General features: G+C 40.1%; 2 protein-coding genes across 9 annotated transcripts in view; one reads left to right on the forward strand and one right to left on the reverse strand.

Annotated features, from left to right (window-relative positions):
- The window catches only part of wdr17 (WD repeat domain 17), a 261,853-nt gene that overhangs the window by 66,370 nt on the left and 174,922 nt on the right, over positions 1-20,561 (forward strand). The gene's annotated exons all lie outside the window — the stretch shown is intronic.
- Positions 6,352-8,343, reverse strand: LOC113642541. Its single transcript, XM_047812469.1, has one exon. The coding sequence runs from the start codon at positions 7,387-7,389 to the stop codon at positions 6,787-6,789; it is 603 nt and encodes a 200-aa protein (XP_047668425.1). The 5' UTR covers positions 7,390-8,343; the 3' UTR covers positions 6,352-6,786.

Consider the following 20,561-nt stretch of genomic DNA (forward strand, 5'->3'; position numbering starts at 1 on the left):
GGATGTCAATGCAGAAGGTGGCATCTGGGTTGAAGCGTGTCTCGTCACTGTGCTCAGTAACATAAACCTTACCAATGTAGCCATTCTCATTAAGACTAAATATAATTCGGTTTGTGTTACTGTCTTTGTCAGATTGTTTATAATCCATACGGACGTATTTAGGGAGTTTGTGTGCTCTTTTTCTGTTTAAATTGCCCACCTCATAATATTGGAGGCCATCATCAGGCAATAGTTTAGAACCATCACTTTCGGTACGGTTCAGAAATTTCCGTGAACCGAATTCACCCTGATTTGGGTTAAACAACAGGTAATGTTCAGACCCCATGAAAACACTCTCCTCGAGAAACCATCTCAACAGCCTGAGACCATGTTGTAGCGGTCGCTGACCAAATTCAGATGCTTTCAGCTCAGCCGTAGTTTTCAGGGTCTGCACATTGGGTCTAAATAAAACAAACATTGTGTATATTTATTAAAAACTGAAATGTAAGAAAAAAACAAACATTTTTTCCTGTATTGACAGAAACATTCCTTCACACATTTTATTATATGACACACTTAATTTTCTATAAAATATTGAGTATTAGTTTTTGTGTTTGAATTTTTTTATTTAATATTTGTCAGTAATGCATTACAGCATTCTTCAAAGAATAGATAAATGAATGAATATATGGATGGATGGATAGGTGGATTGATTGATTGATTGATTGATTGATTGAATGATTGATTATATCATTCATTCATTCGTTTGTTAGTTTATTTGTGCACTGAACTGCAGTAACTGGATGGCAGGTCATACAAATATATTAATTAATTTTACTAATATTTACTTTATTATTTATCCAGATGTACGTATGTAATGTACGACTGCAACACAAGGTGTCTTGCTCAACCATCCTCATGCATGCACAGCTTAGAAGAACAAATTAGCCATCTCAGTGTTTCTGTCTGTGCTGTACCCTGTTATTGTACTTCAGAACTATCATTATATGTCCAGTGATAATATATTCATTATTTATAGTACGGTAAAGTGGTCAGTAGCATGTGAGCTACCTAGCTTAGTTAGCATTAGCTTTTATCAGCTTATGGAGAGCAATGTTCCCGTACTCTAATATAACAGCTTCAGAGTTTTAGCAGTATAACCTTAAAACTATTTTATCAAATGCATTGTTTTATTAGTAAACTCACCTGTGTATTTTACTTTCCATTTTGTCTGTATTATTTAGAGTTTAAGAGGATTGCCGGGTAAGCGAGTCAGTATGTTTTTCCAGGTTACGTTGTGCGCCGCATATGGAAGTTATGTCACTAAAATTTTGCGCATGACACTAAACAGTTATCGATGTCACTCACTCATTCATCTTCTACCGCTTATCCGAACTTCTCGGGTCAAGTGGAGCCTGTGCCTATCTCAGGCGTCATCGGGCATCGAGGCAGGATACACCCTGGACGGAGTGCCAACCCATCACAGGGCACACACACACACTCTCATTCACTCACACACACACTACGGACAATTTTCCAGAGATGGCAATCAACCTTCCATGCATGTCTTTGGACCGGGGGAGGAAACCGGAGTACCCAGAGGAAACCCCCGAGGCACGGGGAGAACATGCAAACTCCACACACACAAGGCGGAGGCGGGAATCGAACCCTGACCCTGGAGGTGTGAGGCGAACGTGCTAACCACTAAGGGACCGTGTGCCCCTGTTACCGATGTATTCTATAAGATAATTACATTTTTATAATTAATAAATAAAAAACAAACCAATTTGTCACCCAATTGATGTTATTTGTTCTTAGTCAAGATTTTTCTGTTGTTTTCAATCAGCTTGACCAATCTATATTATTACAGATCTATTTATTACTAATATCTGTTGTCACTAAAAATGAGTACTGGGGCAGTGAGGAATAAGTAAGTACTAAAATTTGTACTTACCATTGTGTAGAGCTGTAGAACACTTCCACTGAACAGGAAGTAGCTGGATGTCTGGGCTTGTAGCAAAGTCCAGTAAAACCTAAATCCTAAAATGTCATGAACGCCTTGAAGGTAGTTTATCAAAAAACATTTAAAAAATAATTCCTGAGTCTTTTCTAAGTGATAAGAAAAAACATTCTGTGTCAGATCCTCAAAATGTGAATGTGAAAAAATGTGAATTTTAGCAATAAGTAAAAGGTATAAATAAAAAGTAAACTTATCAAAAACTCCAACAGAGTCATAAACAACTCCATCTGTACTGTCAAACCTCAGGACAATGAGTAAAAAAAGTAAGCACAGGTACAGTAATATGTAATTAGAGGAATTAATTTGATCCTCTGACAAACCAATGGAGGAAGTTTAATTGTTTATCATTTGTGCTTTCATTTTGAATCAAAAACAAGCTCAACTTTTTCACACTTCACACATTTCATCTCAATAAAATCTTTAATTTAGGTTTCTCCTTTGTTTACATCAGAGGTCGAGTCAAAGCAACTGATCAGCGTCACATTTATTTCAGTTTTATTTCATTCTTTCAGCACTAAAAAAGTCGTCTCCGGTCTGAGATTAAATAGTGATTAAACTTAAGGCCATGATGCTTATATTTATAGAGGAAAATGGGGTAATTAAGGGGTGTATCTGGGATCTAATTGGCCTCTTAGTTATTATTTTTATATATAACCAGTTATGGAAATAAATAGAGGCTTTAACAACTTAACACAGGAAATGTATGGCACTTAGTGTTTATTTGTGGTTCTTGTTTTAGTTTTGTTAATTTCATGCTGTATATTTGTTACATACACAACTAATAAGTCCCTATAACTCTCATACTCATGTCCTCGTTCAGTTCGCTAGCTTGTAGGGTTGTCAGGTGTTCTTAAGGCAACATGATAAACTACAAAACTCTAAAAACATGAGAACTATACAGCTTGAAATCACTGCAGTGTCCTTAAGGCTAAACAGAGCAGAAACACTGCAAAGCTTTCAGTCTCGTCCTGCTAAAAATCTGCTGCAACTCTTCCTCTTTCAAATATGGATTTAGTTACAAACGTCACCAGGTGAAACTGGTTTTCCTTCATCAGCTGTACAAACAGCGTGCTTCTGACGCTGCGGTAAAACCTGTAGATATTAGAACTCTAATACAATATAAACCCTTTTTAATAAATACTATAAAGTGACCTAGCTTCACTTTCACCTCTCTTTGTCTTTCTGTAGTGTGTACGATCTTGCTTTTAATTATAAATATTCAACATGTCAGGACTTTTTAATGACATTCTGTTTAAAGGACTGAAATAATATCTTAAGGTGCAGTAACAGTAAGATGCTCCTGGTCCTTCTTAATGGATGACGATGATGCCCCACATCTCTGTTAGTCTCCTCAGGGTCCTTGCTTTCCTCACACTGTCAGAAACATGCTAATCATTGGATTGGCTGAGCTTACCAACAGGTGTGTGTGTGTGTGTGTGTGTGTGTGTGTGTGTGTGTGTGTGTGTGTGTGTGTGTGTGTGTGTGTGTGTGTGTGTGTGTGTGTGTGTTTGTGTGTTGTTTCTATATTCCATAGTTATACCAAAACAGACTTGGAGTCTTGGATTGTGTGTACAGATGTAGTTTACATTTATCGGCTGGAGGTGAGGTCAATTGAGGAAGTGCTGGGTGCTCGCTGAGGATTCTGGGAAATGGTTGATGTCAGGAGCGGAAGATGGTCTGATTTGGGATGTTTCAGATTTAAAGTAAAGGGAGGAGTTTTAAAAAGCAGTCGAGTCAGATAGTTTATTCCATGTAGTGTGCTTCCACCTGCTGTAGACATGAACCATTACAGATTTCACATATTAGTTCGTACTGCAAGGGATCATAAACAGAAGAAATAAATGTTTATAGATAAGCAAAAGTTTGCTAAAGGAGAAGAAACTGTTATAACCGGCTCTATGTGCACTTGAGTGGATCTACATAACTTACTGACTCCAGCTAATCTACCATGCTAGTAACAGATTTACAGTGAAAATGCTGTACATTTAACAGTAAGCTGTAATCTATTATTTAACAATACATTGATGTAAAATGTTTTAGATTGATATACATGGTAATAAATCCAAAGTGAAAACTGTTGTAAGAAAAAAATATTTATTAAAGCATAGTGGTGTCAAAATAATTGTAACTCTTATTTAAACTCACTTCAACTCAGGTTTTCAAAAGAAAAGGAATGAAAGAAAATGTGATAGACATTATGCCACATATGTGGCTGAGCTTAGTTTTCATTAAACACTGATTATTCCATATAAATACAAATTGAACAAGATCAAAAACATCTTTAAACAAATGTCTATCAATGTAAATATATTTTAACTGAAATCTCATGGAATTATTTTAACTGATGTCGTGGTTTTGATTTATGTGTAAACTTCCATACTTAACCTCTCAAAGTCACATTTGGGGTTGTGCTTGAATTAAAGCAGGGGGAGGAGATTAAAACAGCAGCTGTGGCTCATGTGGCTAAAGCTCTGGGTTGTTGATCAGAGGATTGGGGTTCTAGCTCTAGCACTGCCAAGCTGCCACTGTTGGGCCCTCCAGGGCCACTGTATCATGGCTGACCCTGATACACTCCATATATATATTATATTATATATTATATATGAGACATATGTTTATTCCATGTAGTGTGCTACTACCACCAACCAGCTCTGTAGACATGAACAATTATAAACTAAAAGAAATAAATGTATAAAAGAAAATACTTTTTTAACAAGTTAAATATTCAAATAGTAATAAAATACAAAAATAGTTTAGCCAGAAATGCAAAAGATTGCTAAAGGAGAAGAAACTGTTATAACCAGCTTAATGTGCACCTGAGTGGATCTACAATGCTAACAGTGAAACAGGAAAATTAGAAACTGTTATGTTCTGATGTCTATGTTCAGAGACTCCTTACTTGTTCCTGATCATTAAACTGACTCAAGTCTATGACTTTGTGTGGATGGATTTAAGTGGGAATCACAATGTAGTCATGGTGGAGCACCTCCACCCACAGCTGGAAGGGTTGAGTGTTCTGGTGATAATGATGTCTTTAATGGGGCTCCTGCTGACGCCGTGAATCATGAGTGAGTGATGCAGCAGGTCCATAGTGATGGTGTGAGGTGGCTCATGATATCTTCACTGATGAAGCTGCCTTCTGCACCAGAGTTGAGCAGTGTTGTGAGTATTCCACATCAACTGGTAGTATGAAGGAATGGTGAGACAGTGACTGGGAGGAACTCACCATGTGTAAGGGGGCTTGTTCTGCTCATTGCTGCTCTGGAAGAGACCTTGCTGATAAAGTAGACCTACCTTAGGTCTTGTTGCTTGTTGAAAACTTTGGCTGTTCTTCACACAGTTTTAAGCCCCTACACAGATTCTGTCTCAGTTAATGGCTGTGTTTTAACCTACATGTGAAAGTGATGATCGTTAGCACCTCCTTGGTATAATTGTTTAATCATACACCTGATTCTGATCCTACAAATTTCCTGAATTTGTGCAAGTGTAAGAATTGATTCCAAAGGGCTATCACATCAAATATTGATTTGATATTTTTGAAAGCACAAAAGGCTTTGCCCAAATCAGGTAACATCTAAAGGGCCTATGACCCCATTCACAACTGGGATTAATCATGATTAATCATCTTCGGTGATCCAGTTGTAAGTGGACATTGTTAAGTATAGGTACGAGTAGGGTCTGATGTGTCTCATAGATACAATGAGATACAATCATTTTAACTACCTAGACAGATGCTCTGTATCAAATATGACCATTTTGAAGTACTTTGGCAGTTTGGTGTTCTGGATCACTTAATGGACATCAGCTATGACCCAGAGAGAAGAAACTGTTACTGCTCATCAACCTCAAAAAGGTTATAAGGCCATCTCCCAATTTGAAATTCATCATTCTTCTGTGAGAAGCATTGTGATGAAGAGCCTTCAGTGTTTAGTAATTCTGTACTGCACTGAAGGGCCACCTAATCAACGGTGTCATTCCTTTAACATAATCATTGTGAGACACGATATTCACTCTCAAACCGTCATTAGCAGGAAAAGGCAGGGCTCTCAAACTGATGAGGAAGACTCTCCAACATCCTTATTACTCATCACCATACTGTGTAAAACAGATTAACTCTTTCTATCTGGCAAGATATGTCAACATCGGCATCAGACTCATTGTGACATCTAGCAAGTTCTTTGACATTACGACCTGCTTACTGGATCAGATTAGACAGATGTAATCGAGGTCGTCAAAACGCATGGATGAAGAACATCGCTGTCCTCACAGGAGTCACCAACATTGGTTGTCAATCATTCTGGTTGACCATCAAACACTGCAGTTTCATCAGTATTAAGATGACTGAAGAATCAGAGACCAAGAGCCAAGTTATAATAAAAGAGACAGTTTATTTAGTTTTTGTTTTTTTTATAATGATGTGTGTATGAAATTGAGGCATAGAAACCTTTCCTATTACCACCACATATACATGACAGCACAGTGTAATTCTTCTCTAACCGCAAACACCACAAGATATTAGATAATTAGATAATAGCTAAAACTAAGATAGGAGAAAACCAGAACAAGTACAGAACATCAGAAGCTAAGAACAGACAGGTGTACCGTATATCATAAGTGAAGAAAGTCAGATTCATTTCAATTATTCTGAAAATTAAATAAGCTCTAAAACTTGTTAAACTCTAAAACTACTCAAATAAACCATATAATATAATTATACACATTTTATTGATGAAAGATAATTTGCTATATTGAGAGATTTAAGCCAAATGTGATCCCCAGCTTTTTTTCTAAAGTATGGTACAGCTGCAACGACTCGGTGCACCAACCATGCTGGTAGATTCATCATTGCCCTCAATTATCACACGAGTGTCTTGGTTTCTTGAAGTCTCGGTGGCTGATGTGATTCTCAGAAGAAAGTCGTCTAAGCTCAGACCCCGGATAATCATAATAAGGCGTCTGCTGATTTGGTAGGTGGCATGTTTGTCGAAATTTGACCGATCAATGTGCTCAGTAACAAAAAGTGTTTTCAACAGCTTCTTGTTAATTCCGACTATGATGCGGTCCTTGTTACTCATCTTGTTGTTGCTTCTATAATGTTCCCGGACATAAAGAGGCAGGTTAGACGCTGCTGGTTTGCTCAGATTTCCCAACTCATAGTAAGGGAATGTCACATCAGGCAGAAGTTTCTCACCATTTCTTTCATACCTGTTCTCAAATGGGTGGAACCCAAAATCTCCATTCACAGGATAACAACGCAATTGCAAAGCATTGTTCTGAGCAACAGTGAGACAGTCTTTAGCAAACCAGTACAGCAGCTTTAGGCCATGACTTTTCTGATGCTGACCGAACCTAGTCTGCTTCAGCTGGTCTATTTCATCCAGTGTCCTCATGGTGACTTCTGACGAGGTATAAAAATAAAAAAATAAAAAAATTAGACTGAGATATATTCATTAAAGCCATTAACTACACACTAAATACATTTATTAGCCTTTAAAATTAACGTTCAAAAGGCTTATTTCTGTATTGAATAATAAAATCCAACCTGGTTGTGTTAACACAATTTGTAAATTCCTCCAAACTTGTACATTGGGTTTTATTTGTGATCACTTGTGCTACTATTCTACTGAAGTCATTTTCTTGCAAGGAGCTTTGTTTCATGTTTGTATATAAAACATTCTTATCCCATATCTATATTTATTTAATACATCTATTCATCTTTCACAATCTGGTGCTAGGATCCACCAAGAAAAATAAATTATAAAAAACTTCTTACCCTGATAAGGTATTGAACAGCAGAGGATAAAAACCTACGTTATACAGTATACAGTATACTGTACAGTACAGTATATACAGCCTTGTAGAACCTGTTTTTATCTCAATTCAAAGCACTTCCTCATTCTGAGAGCTGGATTGCAAGGGAACAGAAACGTATGTTGACTTTACATACTGGTTACTGGGCAGAACTGAATATTACAACTGGTTTAAAAAAATATCCAACATTCAACATTTGTAGCTTAAAGCACAAAAATGAGTCTTTGTACAGTACTTACCTTTTTATAGAATATTAGATAATCTCCTCTGAACAACAACAATCATGGGATTAGAAGCTGAGACTGTATGGCATATTAAAAATAGGATAAATGCTGGCCCACATTCCAAAAATCAATTAATTGTAAAGTGAAAAAAGAAAAAAAAAAATTCCATTGCCAAAAAAGTGATTTGAAGCAACAGGAAAGAAATTAAGAATGTATACAGTGAAACCAAGTAAAATTCAATGTAAATGGTTTGGCACACACACACACACACACACACACACACACACACACACACACACACACACACACACACACACACACACACACACACACACACACACACACACAAGCACACAGACTCCTCCTCCATGGTTGCCACAACACACACACACACACACACACACACACACACACACACACAGATCAGAATGAAAAGTATAATGTTAATGATTCAACATTTGAACACATTACAAATTACAACATTGCTATTTTAGATTATTGCGAAAAAAATACCTTTAAAATCTTGCACACACTTTTACATATTACATTTTTCAGCTATGTAGAGTGTTTAATTATTCCTATTCTAAAATATATTTTCCAATAAAAGCAGGAGATTTTGTTGTATTAATTACACTGTATGAATACGGTAAAGGAGTTTTACCGTATTCTTTAAAAATGATTTTTTTTAGTAAACAAAATTACTACCAATTATTTACAACTTATACTACTTTATATTATTATTATTATTATTATTATTATTATTATTATTATTATTATTATTATTATTATTATCAGATATTATAAATTATTAGGAACATTTATTATTTATATTATTATCATTATATTCTATCATTTATTATTACATATCTTTTTATTTGTATAAACATTCATGCCATTATTTGGTTAGAATTATCAGCGGGGACCTACCAGGATAGAGCTAGTCAGGAGGAATAGGAATATGTCCAGACTGGTGCAGAAAGGCAGGGTATCTCAAATAACATGTCAGTACAATTGTGGTGAGCTGAACAAACATGCAGACAACAGCACCATAAGCCACAAACACAGCCCTGTTTTGTACAACTTTACAGTAAAGTATAAACACACAAGAAAACCATTTTAAAGTTCACATTTAAATCACTATTTATCTCTAAGATTTCTCCCTTGTGAGCAAACCTGAGGTAAGGATAGTGAGGGAAAAACTCCCTGAGATGGTGTGAGGAAGAAACCTCGAGAGGAACCAGAATCAGAAGTGAACCTTATCCTCATTTGGGTGACACTGAACAGGAAATAATGTCAATGTAAATTATGTCCTTTCTACAACAGTTTGCAGTCTAGTGGAGTTGTGATGGAGTCGAGTGGAAATCAGATTAAAAACATGGCCATGTTGTTGCAGGGAGAAACAGAGAAACCAAAACTGAAAATTATTCCAGTTTCTCTACTATCTGGCTGTACGGGTCTGTAGTCATTTAGTCTGGTAATTTTGGATTTCTTTGGGAATGATGGTGGAGCTTTTGAAGCATGAGGGGACTTCACACAGCTCGAGTGATCTGTTCTGAGGCACTGTATCAAAAGCTTAAATCCAGAAGCAGAAGAATCCTGAGAGACTCGAATGCGTAGCCCTTATGTTGGGTTGGGTTATGTTGGGTTGGGGCTGGGGAGGTCGTGTTGCACAGGAGATGGTTTTAGCTGAGGAGGATATCCTGTAGTACAAAGAAATCCACAAAGGGTTAGAAGTCAGGCAAGTAGCCTTGAGAGTGAGTGTGGAGCCTGGCGAATCCGTAAAACTAGGGCAATACATTCTTTTGAGGCAGATTGTGAATGTTAGATTTTTTAACTCTTCATTTATGAGACAAAGCTCTCAACTTCCAGAGACTTGATAGCCTTGAGGAGGTGGATGTCAATGCAGAAGGTGGCATCTGGGTTGAAGCGTGTCTCGTCACTGTGCTCGGTAACATAAACCTTACCAATGTAGCCATTCTCATTAAGAATAAATATGATTCAGTTTGTGTTACTGTCTTTGTCAGTTTGTTTATAATCCATACGGACGTATTGCAGGCATTCATGTGTTCTTTCTTTGTTTAAATTGCCCACTTCATAGTACTGGAGGCTGTCATCAGGAAGAAGTTTAGAACCATCAAAAACAAAGTCAAGTTTATTTATAAAGCACTTTTCTTTAAAACAACAAGTGTTTGTCAAAGTGCTATACATACAAAAAGTAAACATGATTTATTAATACAAACACACAAATAAAAGAAAAACACTTAAGACACAATAAAACAATAAAAGAAAGCAGCTCTCACATGGCATCGAACGCCAGACTGTAAAAATAAGTTTTTAGGCCAGATTTAAAGACCTCAAGTGTTTGAGCCTGTCTAGGATAGAGAGGCAAACTGTTCCAGAGCTTTGGGGCCGCACCTGCAAAGGCTCGGTCCCCCCTGCTCTTCAGTTTTACTCTTGGAACAGCTAAAAGCAAATGGTCAGCAGACCTTAGTGCTCTTGAGGGAGCGTACAGCTTAATCAAATCTGATAAGTAACTTGGCGCTGACCCATTAAGAGATTTAAAAACAAGCACCAATATTTTAAAATGAATCCTATAATGTACAGTCCTTAGAGGACAGGAAAGGTTTCACCTTGGTGAGTTGTCTCAATTGGAAAAAACATGATTTAACTACTAAATTAATCTGTTTATCCAATTTAAAATCACAATCCATAACAACACCTACATTTTTTACAAAGGGCTTCATATAAAGATTCAGCTCACCGAGGTTTAGGTCTACTGACTCACAGGTTCCCCCTTGCGTAAACAACACCACTTCTGTTTTCTTTTCATTAAAATTAAGGAGATTTAGCGCCATCCAGGTCTTAATTTCTTCAAAACACTTTCATAGAGGCACTAGAGAGCAGGTATCTTTGCGTTTCAAGGGCAGATAAATTTGCAGGTCATTTGCATAACAATGAAAAGAAATACCAAATTTACTAAAAATATGCCCCAAAGGGAGCGTATACAGAGAGAACAGAATAGGCCCCAAAATGGAGCCCTGGGGGACCCCACATGTGAGTACGGCAGTTGAGGAGACACAGTCTCCAAGATGAAATGAAAAAGTTCTTTCAGCCAAATAGGATTTAAACCATTCCATTGCAGTACCCTTAATACCAACACATTGTCAGATCTGTTAAATCAAGATATTATGGTCAACTGTATTAAATGCAGCAGTAACCAGAGTCAGTGATAAGTAGTAAGTCATTAAAAACCTTCAATTGTGCAGTTTCTGTGCTGTGTAGTGCTTAAAACCAGACTGAAATACTTCATGAATACCATGTAAATCTAAAAATTAGTTCAATTGTCCAAATACAACCTTCTCCAATAGTTTGGATAGAAATGGGTCTATAATGAGCAAAAACTGATGGATCCAAATTAGGTTTGTTGACTACTGGTTCCACAGCTGCATGTTTAAAAGATTTAGGTACAACTCCTAATGCCAGGCTGCTACTGATAATAGCAAGAATTTTAGGACCAATGGTTTCAAATGAATCATAAAGAAGACAGAGAGGGACAACATCCATACCACATGAGGATGGTTTCATTTTAACAAAGGTCTCTTTCAGTGAATCAAGAGACACCGACTCAAACTGATCAAAAACATCAGGGCACTCAGTGGGAATGGATGAAAAAGTTGAAGGGAGCAAAATATTAGCTCTAACAGCCTCAATCTTGTCAATGAAAAAGTCTAAAAGTTTCTCACACATCTCGGCTGAAGGCTCTAGGCAGGCTGCTTGGGGAGTGTTTAAAACCAAGTTAATTGTACTAAATAGCACAGCTGGCTTGTTGGAGTTATTACAGATGACACTAGAAAGATACTTTGATTTCTCAGATTTAACAGTTTTTTGGTATTTAAGCAGACTTTCCTTCAAAATATCAAAGGAAATCTGCAATTTATCCTTCTTCAGCGGCGTTCCGCCCTTCTACACTCGAGCCTTACAGTTCGAGTCATAGCGTTCAGCAATGGTTGAGTTTTAGGTTTTGCTCGAACCATCTTAAAAGGAGCCACAGTATCCAAGATATTAAGACAAGTTGAAGAGAACAAAGAAATCAAATCATCAGTGTTAAGGCTGTATGAATACCTTGACTAGTCATCGTCAATAGCATTAAAAGCCTCTGCTACTGATTGAACGGTTGAAGAATTACAGTAATTGTTCTACAGCCACAGGTTGGAGCAGTCACGTTAGGATCACAGGTAATACATATCTCAAAGAAAACAGGTAAATTATCAGAGAAAACAGCATCACCGACTTCAACATTACCAATTGGCAAGCCATATGATAAAACCAAATCTAAGACATGACCACAAACATGTGTGGGACTAGCCACAAGCTGAGTTAAGTTAAAAGACCACCAAATTAAGAAAAGGTTTGACAGGAAAACAAACATGGTGTCACGATGTGACACGGTGAAACAAAAGCGGGTGAGGATCCAAACGCAGTTTACGGGTTTTAATAAACAAAACACAAACAAACAGGCAGGCAACGCGGAACAAACAGGAAACGGGAACATGGACATGCACACACCAACACCAAAAACGACCAACAACATTGAAGTGAACAGACAGAGTATATATGGTGAACGAGAACCAATCACAAAACAGAGACAGACAAGGACTAAGACAAAACACCTGGGGAAGAGAATGAATGTAATTAGTGTCCATGGTAACAGATAGGTGGGCGGGGTCAACAATTAACATCAGGGAAAGACGGCAGACAGAAACAAGGGGAAAACACAGACAGACACATTACAGAGCCCCCCCCCCTACGAGCGGCTTCCAGACGCTCCCAAGTCCACAAAACCCAGTTCAGGCGGGTGGAGCGAAGGCGCAACCAGGGTGGGAGGGCGGGTCGGGTTCGTGTAGTGGTGGCGCCCGCCGAGCAGGAGGCCGGGGTTGCACCAGCCGAGCCGGAGGCCGGGGCGGCGCTGGCAGAGCCGGAGGCCGGGCGGCGCCGGCAGAGCTGGAGGCCAGGGCGGCGCCGGCAGAGCCGGAGGCCAGGGCGGCGCCGGCAGAGCAGGAGGCCAAGGCGGCGCCGGCAGAGCAGGAGGCCAGGGTGGTGCCGGAGGCAGAGCCAGAGACCAGAGCAGGACCGGAGACCAGGGTGGTGCTGGAAGCGGAGCCAGAGACCAGAGCAGGACCAGAGACCAGGGTGGTGCTGGAGGCGGAGCCAGAGACCAGAGCAGGACCGGCGACCAGGGCGGTGCTGGAGGCGGAGCCAGAGACCAGAACGGAGTTGGCAGCCAGGGTGGTGCTTTGGGCCTATGAACAGGGACAGGAGGTAGAAGGGCTGGCAAGTCCAGCGAAGCAAAACACAGGGAAACAGAAACATGCATAGGTTCAGGCCAGGCAGAGAGTTCAGGTAGTTTGGGTGTCATGATGTCGACCGCGTCCTCTGACTCAGTCATTTCGGTCGACCCGGCCGATTCGGCTGGTTCTGTCAGCTCGGCCGGTTCCGTCGACCCGGTCGGTTCGGCAGGTTCCGTCGACCCGGTCGGTTCGGCAGGTTCCGCTGACCCGGTCGGTTCGGCAGGTTCTGTCGACCCTGCAGGTTCCGTCGACCCGGTCGGTTCAGCAAGTTCCGTCGACCCGGTCGGTTCCGTCGACCCGGTCGGTTCGGCAGGTTCCGTCGACCCGGTCGGTTCCATCGACCCGGTCGGTTCCGGCGACCCGGTCGGTCCGGCAGGTTCCTTCGACCCGGTCGGTTCTGTCGACCTGGTCGGTTCGGCAGGTTCCGTCGACCCGGTCGGTTCGGCAGGTTCCGTCGACCCGGTCGGTACGGCAGGTTCCATCGACCCGGTCGGTTCCTTCGACCCGGTCGGTTCGGCAGGTTCCGTCGACCCGGTCGGTTTCGGCGACCCGGTCGGTTCGGCAGGTTCCATCGACCCGGTCAGTTCTGTCGACCCGGTCGGTTCGGCAGGTTCCATCGACCCGGTCGGTTCCGTCGACCCGGTCGGTTCCGTCGACCCGGTCGGTTTCGGCGACCCGGTCGGTTCGGCAGGTTCCATCGACCCGGCAGGTTCCGTCGACCCGGTCAGTTCCGTCGACCCGGTCGGTTCGGCAGGTTCCGTCGACCCGGTCGGTTCGGCCGGTTCCATCGACCCGGTCGGTTCCGGCGACCCGGCTGGTTCCGGCAACCCGGCTGGTCCAGCTGGCGGCTTAGGGATGCCGGCCGCCCGAGCCGACCTCATCGGGGTATCCGCCAGTTTGGAGACCAGCCGGTTAGCACGGACCTCAGCCGAGCTCGCCGGTACGGTAGCCATGGGAACTGGCTCAATCACGGATGTGCACGGGACTGGTCTGGGCGGAGGCACTATGGAGCATTCGGGCGTCCGTGGCTGATTCCACTCTGTGGCCCACGGATCCCGATGCTTGCTGCCCCCCCCCAAAAAATACTTACGGCCGGCTTCCGTCTCTACGGTGCTCACGCTCAGCGTGGACCCGTCCAGGAGCAACGCCAAGTTGACGAACTCCGAGAATGTCTTTATTTCTCTGGTAGACGGCATCAAATACCGCAGGATCTCCCTTAGTCCGTGCTTAAAAATGTCTTTGAGCGCCTTCTCATCGAAGTTGACCTCGTTGCACAGGTCCAAGAATACCTCCGTGTATTCCTCAACTGGGGCGTCCTCCTGACGAAGACAAAACAGGATTTCTGCTGGATCCATGTGGGGTTGGTCGTTCTGTCACGATGTGACACGGTGAAACAAAAGCGGGTGAGGATCCAAACGCAGTTTACGGGTTTTAATAAACAAAACACAAACAAACAGGCAGGCAACGCGGAACAAACAGGAAACGGGAACATGGACATGCACACACCAACACCAAAAACGACCAACAACATTGAAGTGAACAGACAGAGTATATATGGTGAACGAGAACCAATCACAAAACAGAGACAGACAAGGACTAAGACAAAACACCTGGGGAAGAGAATGAATGTAATTAGTGTCCATGGTAACAGATAGGTGGGCGGGGTCAACAATTAACATCAGGGAAAGACGGCAGACAGAAACAAGGGGAAAACACAGACAGACACATTACACATGGATGTTAAAATCCCCAACAATTAAGACCCGATCATATTTTGTCATAATTTCAGCCAAAAAATATGAAAACTCCTCAAAAAAGTCTTTGTTATATTTGGGTGGGCGATAGACAATAGCGCACAACACTGGATAACTCAAGCTTAGTTCAAAAATACGGAGTTCGAAGCTGGAATAGGAGTAACAGACAGACGACAACAGTTTAAGTGTTCTTTAAAAATAGCTGCTACTCCACCTCCTCGACCCGTAACCCGTGGAGCATTAAAATACGTACAATTCGGAGGTACGACTTCTGAAAATACACTTGACTCACCAACACCGATCCACGTCTCCGTCACACACAACATGTCCAAGTCCCTGAGAGTGAAAAAGTCATTCAGAATAAAAGACTTGTTAGCTAGTGATCTAGCATTCTCCAAGGAAAACCTCACTGGAGTTAAGTCTTTCAGCAACGGAAGTGCACGATCAAAGGATCGGAGGAGAGAAACATCCACACCACCTCTTCTAAAACGAGTAGGCCGGTAAATGTTGGCCGACGGCTTCCCATCCACGCCAGCAACTGTTACCGGCACCAGCCACCCATACGCAGGATCCCAAGAGCGTGGGAGCACATACAGGCAACAATCCACACCGAGCTCGGACAAAATCCAGCGGGGATCAGCCTCTGGAAACAAGGCCATCAAGGTCCTAGCTCTCACCAGTAGGCCACCGTGTTTACCGCGGCATCACTTCTGCCTCCCGGGAGAGCATAGGGTCCGACAAAGATAGTCAGGTACTCCCCACAGGAGCGGAGTAGGGGCGAGTAGTTTTTTCCACCCTGATTAACATTATAGATCGCTGTATTTTCAACTCTCGGTACGGTTCAGAAATTCCCGTGAACCGAATTCACCCTGATTTAGGTTAACAACGGGTAATGTTTAGACCGTTACAATATTCTTCCAAAAGATGCATGCAGTTCTGTCTGTTTATTTGTAAATAATTTACAGAAGATGAATTACATTTTGTTGTCCAAGTACCTGTTACTTTGTTCAATGACAATAAAGTTGAATCTAATCTAACCAATCTGATGACTGTTGATACAAAAGGAGACACACTGAGTTACCGGTCAGGAAAAGCAGCTGAGTGAAGAAGGTTTTGTGTTTGTTACAGGGGGCTGTGTGTCTGTGTGAACTCTCACAATTAAGCTAGTGTTCAAAAAAGGTCTCCAAAAAAAAAAAAGAAAGAAAGAAAAAAATCTGGATTTTGGAGTTAGTTGAATCAATGTTAAAGTGATAATGTTATTTTTCAATAGACATATTTTTTGTTTTTGTGTGAAAAGAGGGGTGGGCGCTGGCAGTGGGGCTCATTGGGAGCTCAGCACCCCTAAAGCTCTGACCCTAGAATCGCCCCTGCACAGCATTATAGCAATAAGTAAACCTATAAAGGAAAAAAATTATCAAAATCTCCAAGACACTCATTAATGACTCCATCTGTTCTTTCAAACTTTCAAACAAAAATGAGTAAAAAATGAAGCTCAGAATGGAAAACTTTGTTAAGATCCAATGGGTGGTGAAATTTAGCCTGCTCAGTTGATTCTGACACCAATGGAGTAAGTGATTATTTATAATCTGTGCTTTCATTTATAATCAAACACATTTTCAAAAATTTTTCAACAACTTTTTTACACTTCACACATTTCTTCTTAATTAAAGCTTTAATTAAGGCTTCTGCTTTGTTCACAATAGATCAGCATCACAATAGATCAATATCAGCGTCACATTTATTTCATTTTTATTTCATTCTTCCGGTACTAAAAAATCGCCTCTGGTCTGAGATGAATTAGGCATTAAACTTATTGGTCATAACACTTAGTTATATTTACAGAGGAAAAGGGGGTAGATGGGGGGGGGGGGGGGTAATCTGGGATCTAATTAGTCTCTTAGCTATTATTTTCACATAAGACAGAATTTAGCTTTCCATAAAGAGGCTTTAATAACTTAACACAGGAAATGTATGGCACTTAGTGTTTATTTGTGGTTCTTGTTTTAGTTTTGTTAATTTCATGCTGTTTATTTGTTACATACACAACTAATAAGGCCCTATAACTCTCATATTCATGTCCTAGTTGAGTTCACTGGCTTGTAGGGTTGCCAGGTGTTTTTTAAGGCAACATGATACACTTCTAAAAACATGATAAACTAAATAAAAGCAGAAACACTGCAAAGCTTTCAGTCTCACCCTGCTGAAAATCTACAGGATATTCAAACCTTTTTAATAAATACATGTCAGGACTTTTTAATGACATTCTGTTTAAAGGACTGAAAATATTTTAAGGTGCAATAACAGTAAGATGCTCCTGGTCCTTCTTAATGGATGATAATGATGCCCCACATCTCTGTTAGTCTCCTCAGGGTCCTTGCTTTCCTCACACTGTCAGAAACATGCTAATCATTGGATTGGCTGAGCTTACCAACAGGTGTGAGTTAGTGAGTTGTGGGTCTGATGTAGTTTACATTTATCGGCTGGAGGTGAGGTTAATTGAGGAAGTGCTGGGTGCTTGCTGAGGATTCTGGGAAATGGTTGATATCAGGAGCGGAAGAGGGTGTTCTAGATTTAAAGTAATGGGAGGGGTTTTAAACAGCAGTCGAGTCAGATAGTTTATTCCATGTAGTGTGCTACCACCTGCTGTAGACATGAACCATTACAGATTTCACATATTAGTTCTTACTGCAAGGGATCGTAAACAGAAGAAATAAATGTTTATAGATAAGCAAAAGTTTGCTAAAGGAGAAACTGTTATAACCAGCTCTATGTGCACCTGAGTGGATCTACCTACTACCTACATTTACTGACTCCAGCTAATCTACCATGCTAATAACAGATTTAGAGTGAAAATGCTGTACATTTAACAGTAACTATTTTAAAAATATAGAGATGTAAATGTTTTAGAATTAACATTATAAATATTGATATAGTTTATTAAAAAAGACAAAAAAAATCAGGTTTTTCGGCCCCTTAATAGAAAATCTCATTGTATCAAAATCACCACCACAATATACCTACAAACAACTCCTATAAATTTAAAGCAATATTCTGGATTTAATATAAATAAGCTCAATCCTCAGACTTCATAGCATAGTGGTGTAAAGATAATTGTAACTCTTATTTAAACTCACTTCAACTCAGGTTTTTAAAAGAAAAGGAATGAAAGAACATGTGATAGATATTATGTCACATATGAGGTTGGCTGAGCTTATTTTTCATTAAAATTATTCCATATAAATACAATTTGAACTTTTTCCCATTTCATTAATTAACAGTGAACAAGATCAGAAACATCTTTAAAAAAATGTTTATCAATGTAAATATATTTTAACCGAAATCTCATGGAAATATTTTAACTGAAGTCATAGTTTTGATTTATGTGTAAACTTCCATGCTTAATGTCTCAAAGTCACATTTGGGGTTGCTCTGGAAGAGACTACGCTGATACAGTAGAACTACCTTTGGTCTTGTTGCTAGTTGTAGACTCTGTAAAGCTGCTTTGAGACAATGTTAATTGTAAAAAGCGCTATACAAATAAACTTGAATTGAATTGAATTGAACTTTGCCTGTTCCTCACACACATTTAAGCTCCTACACAGCTGTTTCTGTCTCAGTTAATGAGTGTGTTTTAACATACATGTGAAAGTGATGATCATTAGCAGCTCCAATCTGTGATGTCATCATGGAGGAGTGAAAGAGGACTCCAGTGGCAACCTGTGACGCCCTGGTGAACTCCATGCCCAAGAAGGTTGAGGCAGTGCTGGAAAATAATGGTGGCCACACAAAATATTAACACTTTGACCCAATTTTACACTTTCACTTAGGGGTGTACTAATTTTTATGGCCAGCGGTTTAGACATTAATGGCTGTATGTTAAGTTATTTTGAGGGGACAGCAAATTTACACTGTTATACAAGTTGTACACTCACTACTTTACATTGTAGTACAGTGTCATTTCTTCAGGGTCACATGAAAAGATATAATAAAATATTTACAAAAATGTTAGGAGTGTACTCACTTCTGTCAGATACTGTATATACTGTGTGTGTGTGTGTGTGTAAAGGTAGATGTTATTAGAATTAAATTGTTTTTTTTAACTTGTTTGTGTAGTGAATATTTGGGGCTCTTGCCATTGTTACTTATTGTTAATTTGTTAGTTATTACTCTTATAACTAAGTTATTACTCTCATTTTCTTTGAAAGTAAAATTTTATAATGATGGCAATAATATTTTCTAGACAGGTTACAATGTCAGCAAGCTTAAATATTATAAACAAAATAATAACACTACTTTGAATATAGATAAAATTTTATTATGCATAGCTACAGGAAAATGCTAATATAGACCCACACAACAACCTAAAGAACACACACAAATGGAAAGGATGACAGGGAAGAGATTAAGACATTGCAAGATATTCAGGGCTGCACTATGTCACAATCAGAGAGTGGGGGTTGGAAGGGTACTGGTTTTGGCCTTACTGTACAGTAGGTCACTTGGAGGTCATGGTAATCTTGAACGTAAGGGACTAATGGCTCTCTGTGTGCAGCAGCTATGGTGGCGGCACCAGTCCAGTTGTGAACATGTAGGTTTCTGAATAAAGGTTGCAAAGATGACACAGCTGCTTCAGTTTGGAGGGGATCCAGAAGCTTGAAGCCCCCAGCTGGGAGGACTAACGGGTCCCCTGGAGCAGCACATTGGCAGGTTCCAGTTTGCAGAGCAGAGGGTTAATCAGTGTCAAATGGATGAGCATCAGGGAAACATTAAAAAATTGGGTGGGCTTTTTTAAAGGATGTATATTGTTTTCAGTCTGAAATTTGTGGGGACACACGTCCAGAGATGGCCTGATTAAACCTGATTAGATAGTTTTTGATGGAGACAGGGAAGTGACGTCTGCTTTTTTAGTGCACAGAACTGTAATTTATTTGTGACACCATTTGTTGCCCATTACAAATGATTGGGAAATTTCCAATGGAGCAAAATATTTGAATTTGGAAGGAAAGTGAGGAAGCATTTATTACTTAAGAAAAATTAGAGGTGGTTTGGAAGGTATTATAAAAAGAAATAAAACAAAATCATGGTAGACAGAGGGAGAGGACAATGGAGTAAGACAAGATAAGATAAGATAAGATCAACCTTTATTCGTCCCACAATGGGGAAATTTCTCTATTACAGCAGCAAATAGAAATAAAAGACAGAGAGGAAAAAAGAGACCATGATTAAGTAGTTACACTAACAGACATACTGCACACAGGTAATATTGCATGTTTTCCAAAGCTTCTGCTATTGCACATGTTGTTTAAATACTTTGTTACTGTTATTAATGCAGTTAAACTGTAATAACAGTGTGTATTATGGTGACTGGATCACTGGGAGCAGCTTTGGTTGTAAAGTCTAATAGCAGCAGGGAGAAAAGAGCGTC

Source organism: Tachysurus fulvidraco, chromosome 4 (assembly GCF_022655615.1).
Source record: "Tachysurus fulvidraco isolate hzauxx_2018 chromosome 4, HZAU_PFXX_2.0, whole genome shotgun sequence".
In the NCBI taxonomy this organism is placed as follows: domain Eukaryota; kingdom Metazoa; phylum Chordata; class Actinopteri; order Siluriformes; family Bagridae; genus Tachysurus; species Tachysurus fulvidraco.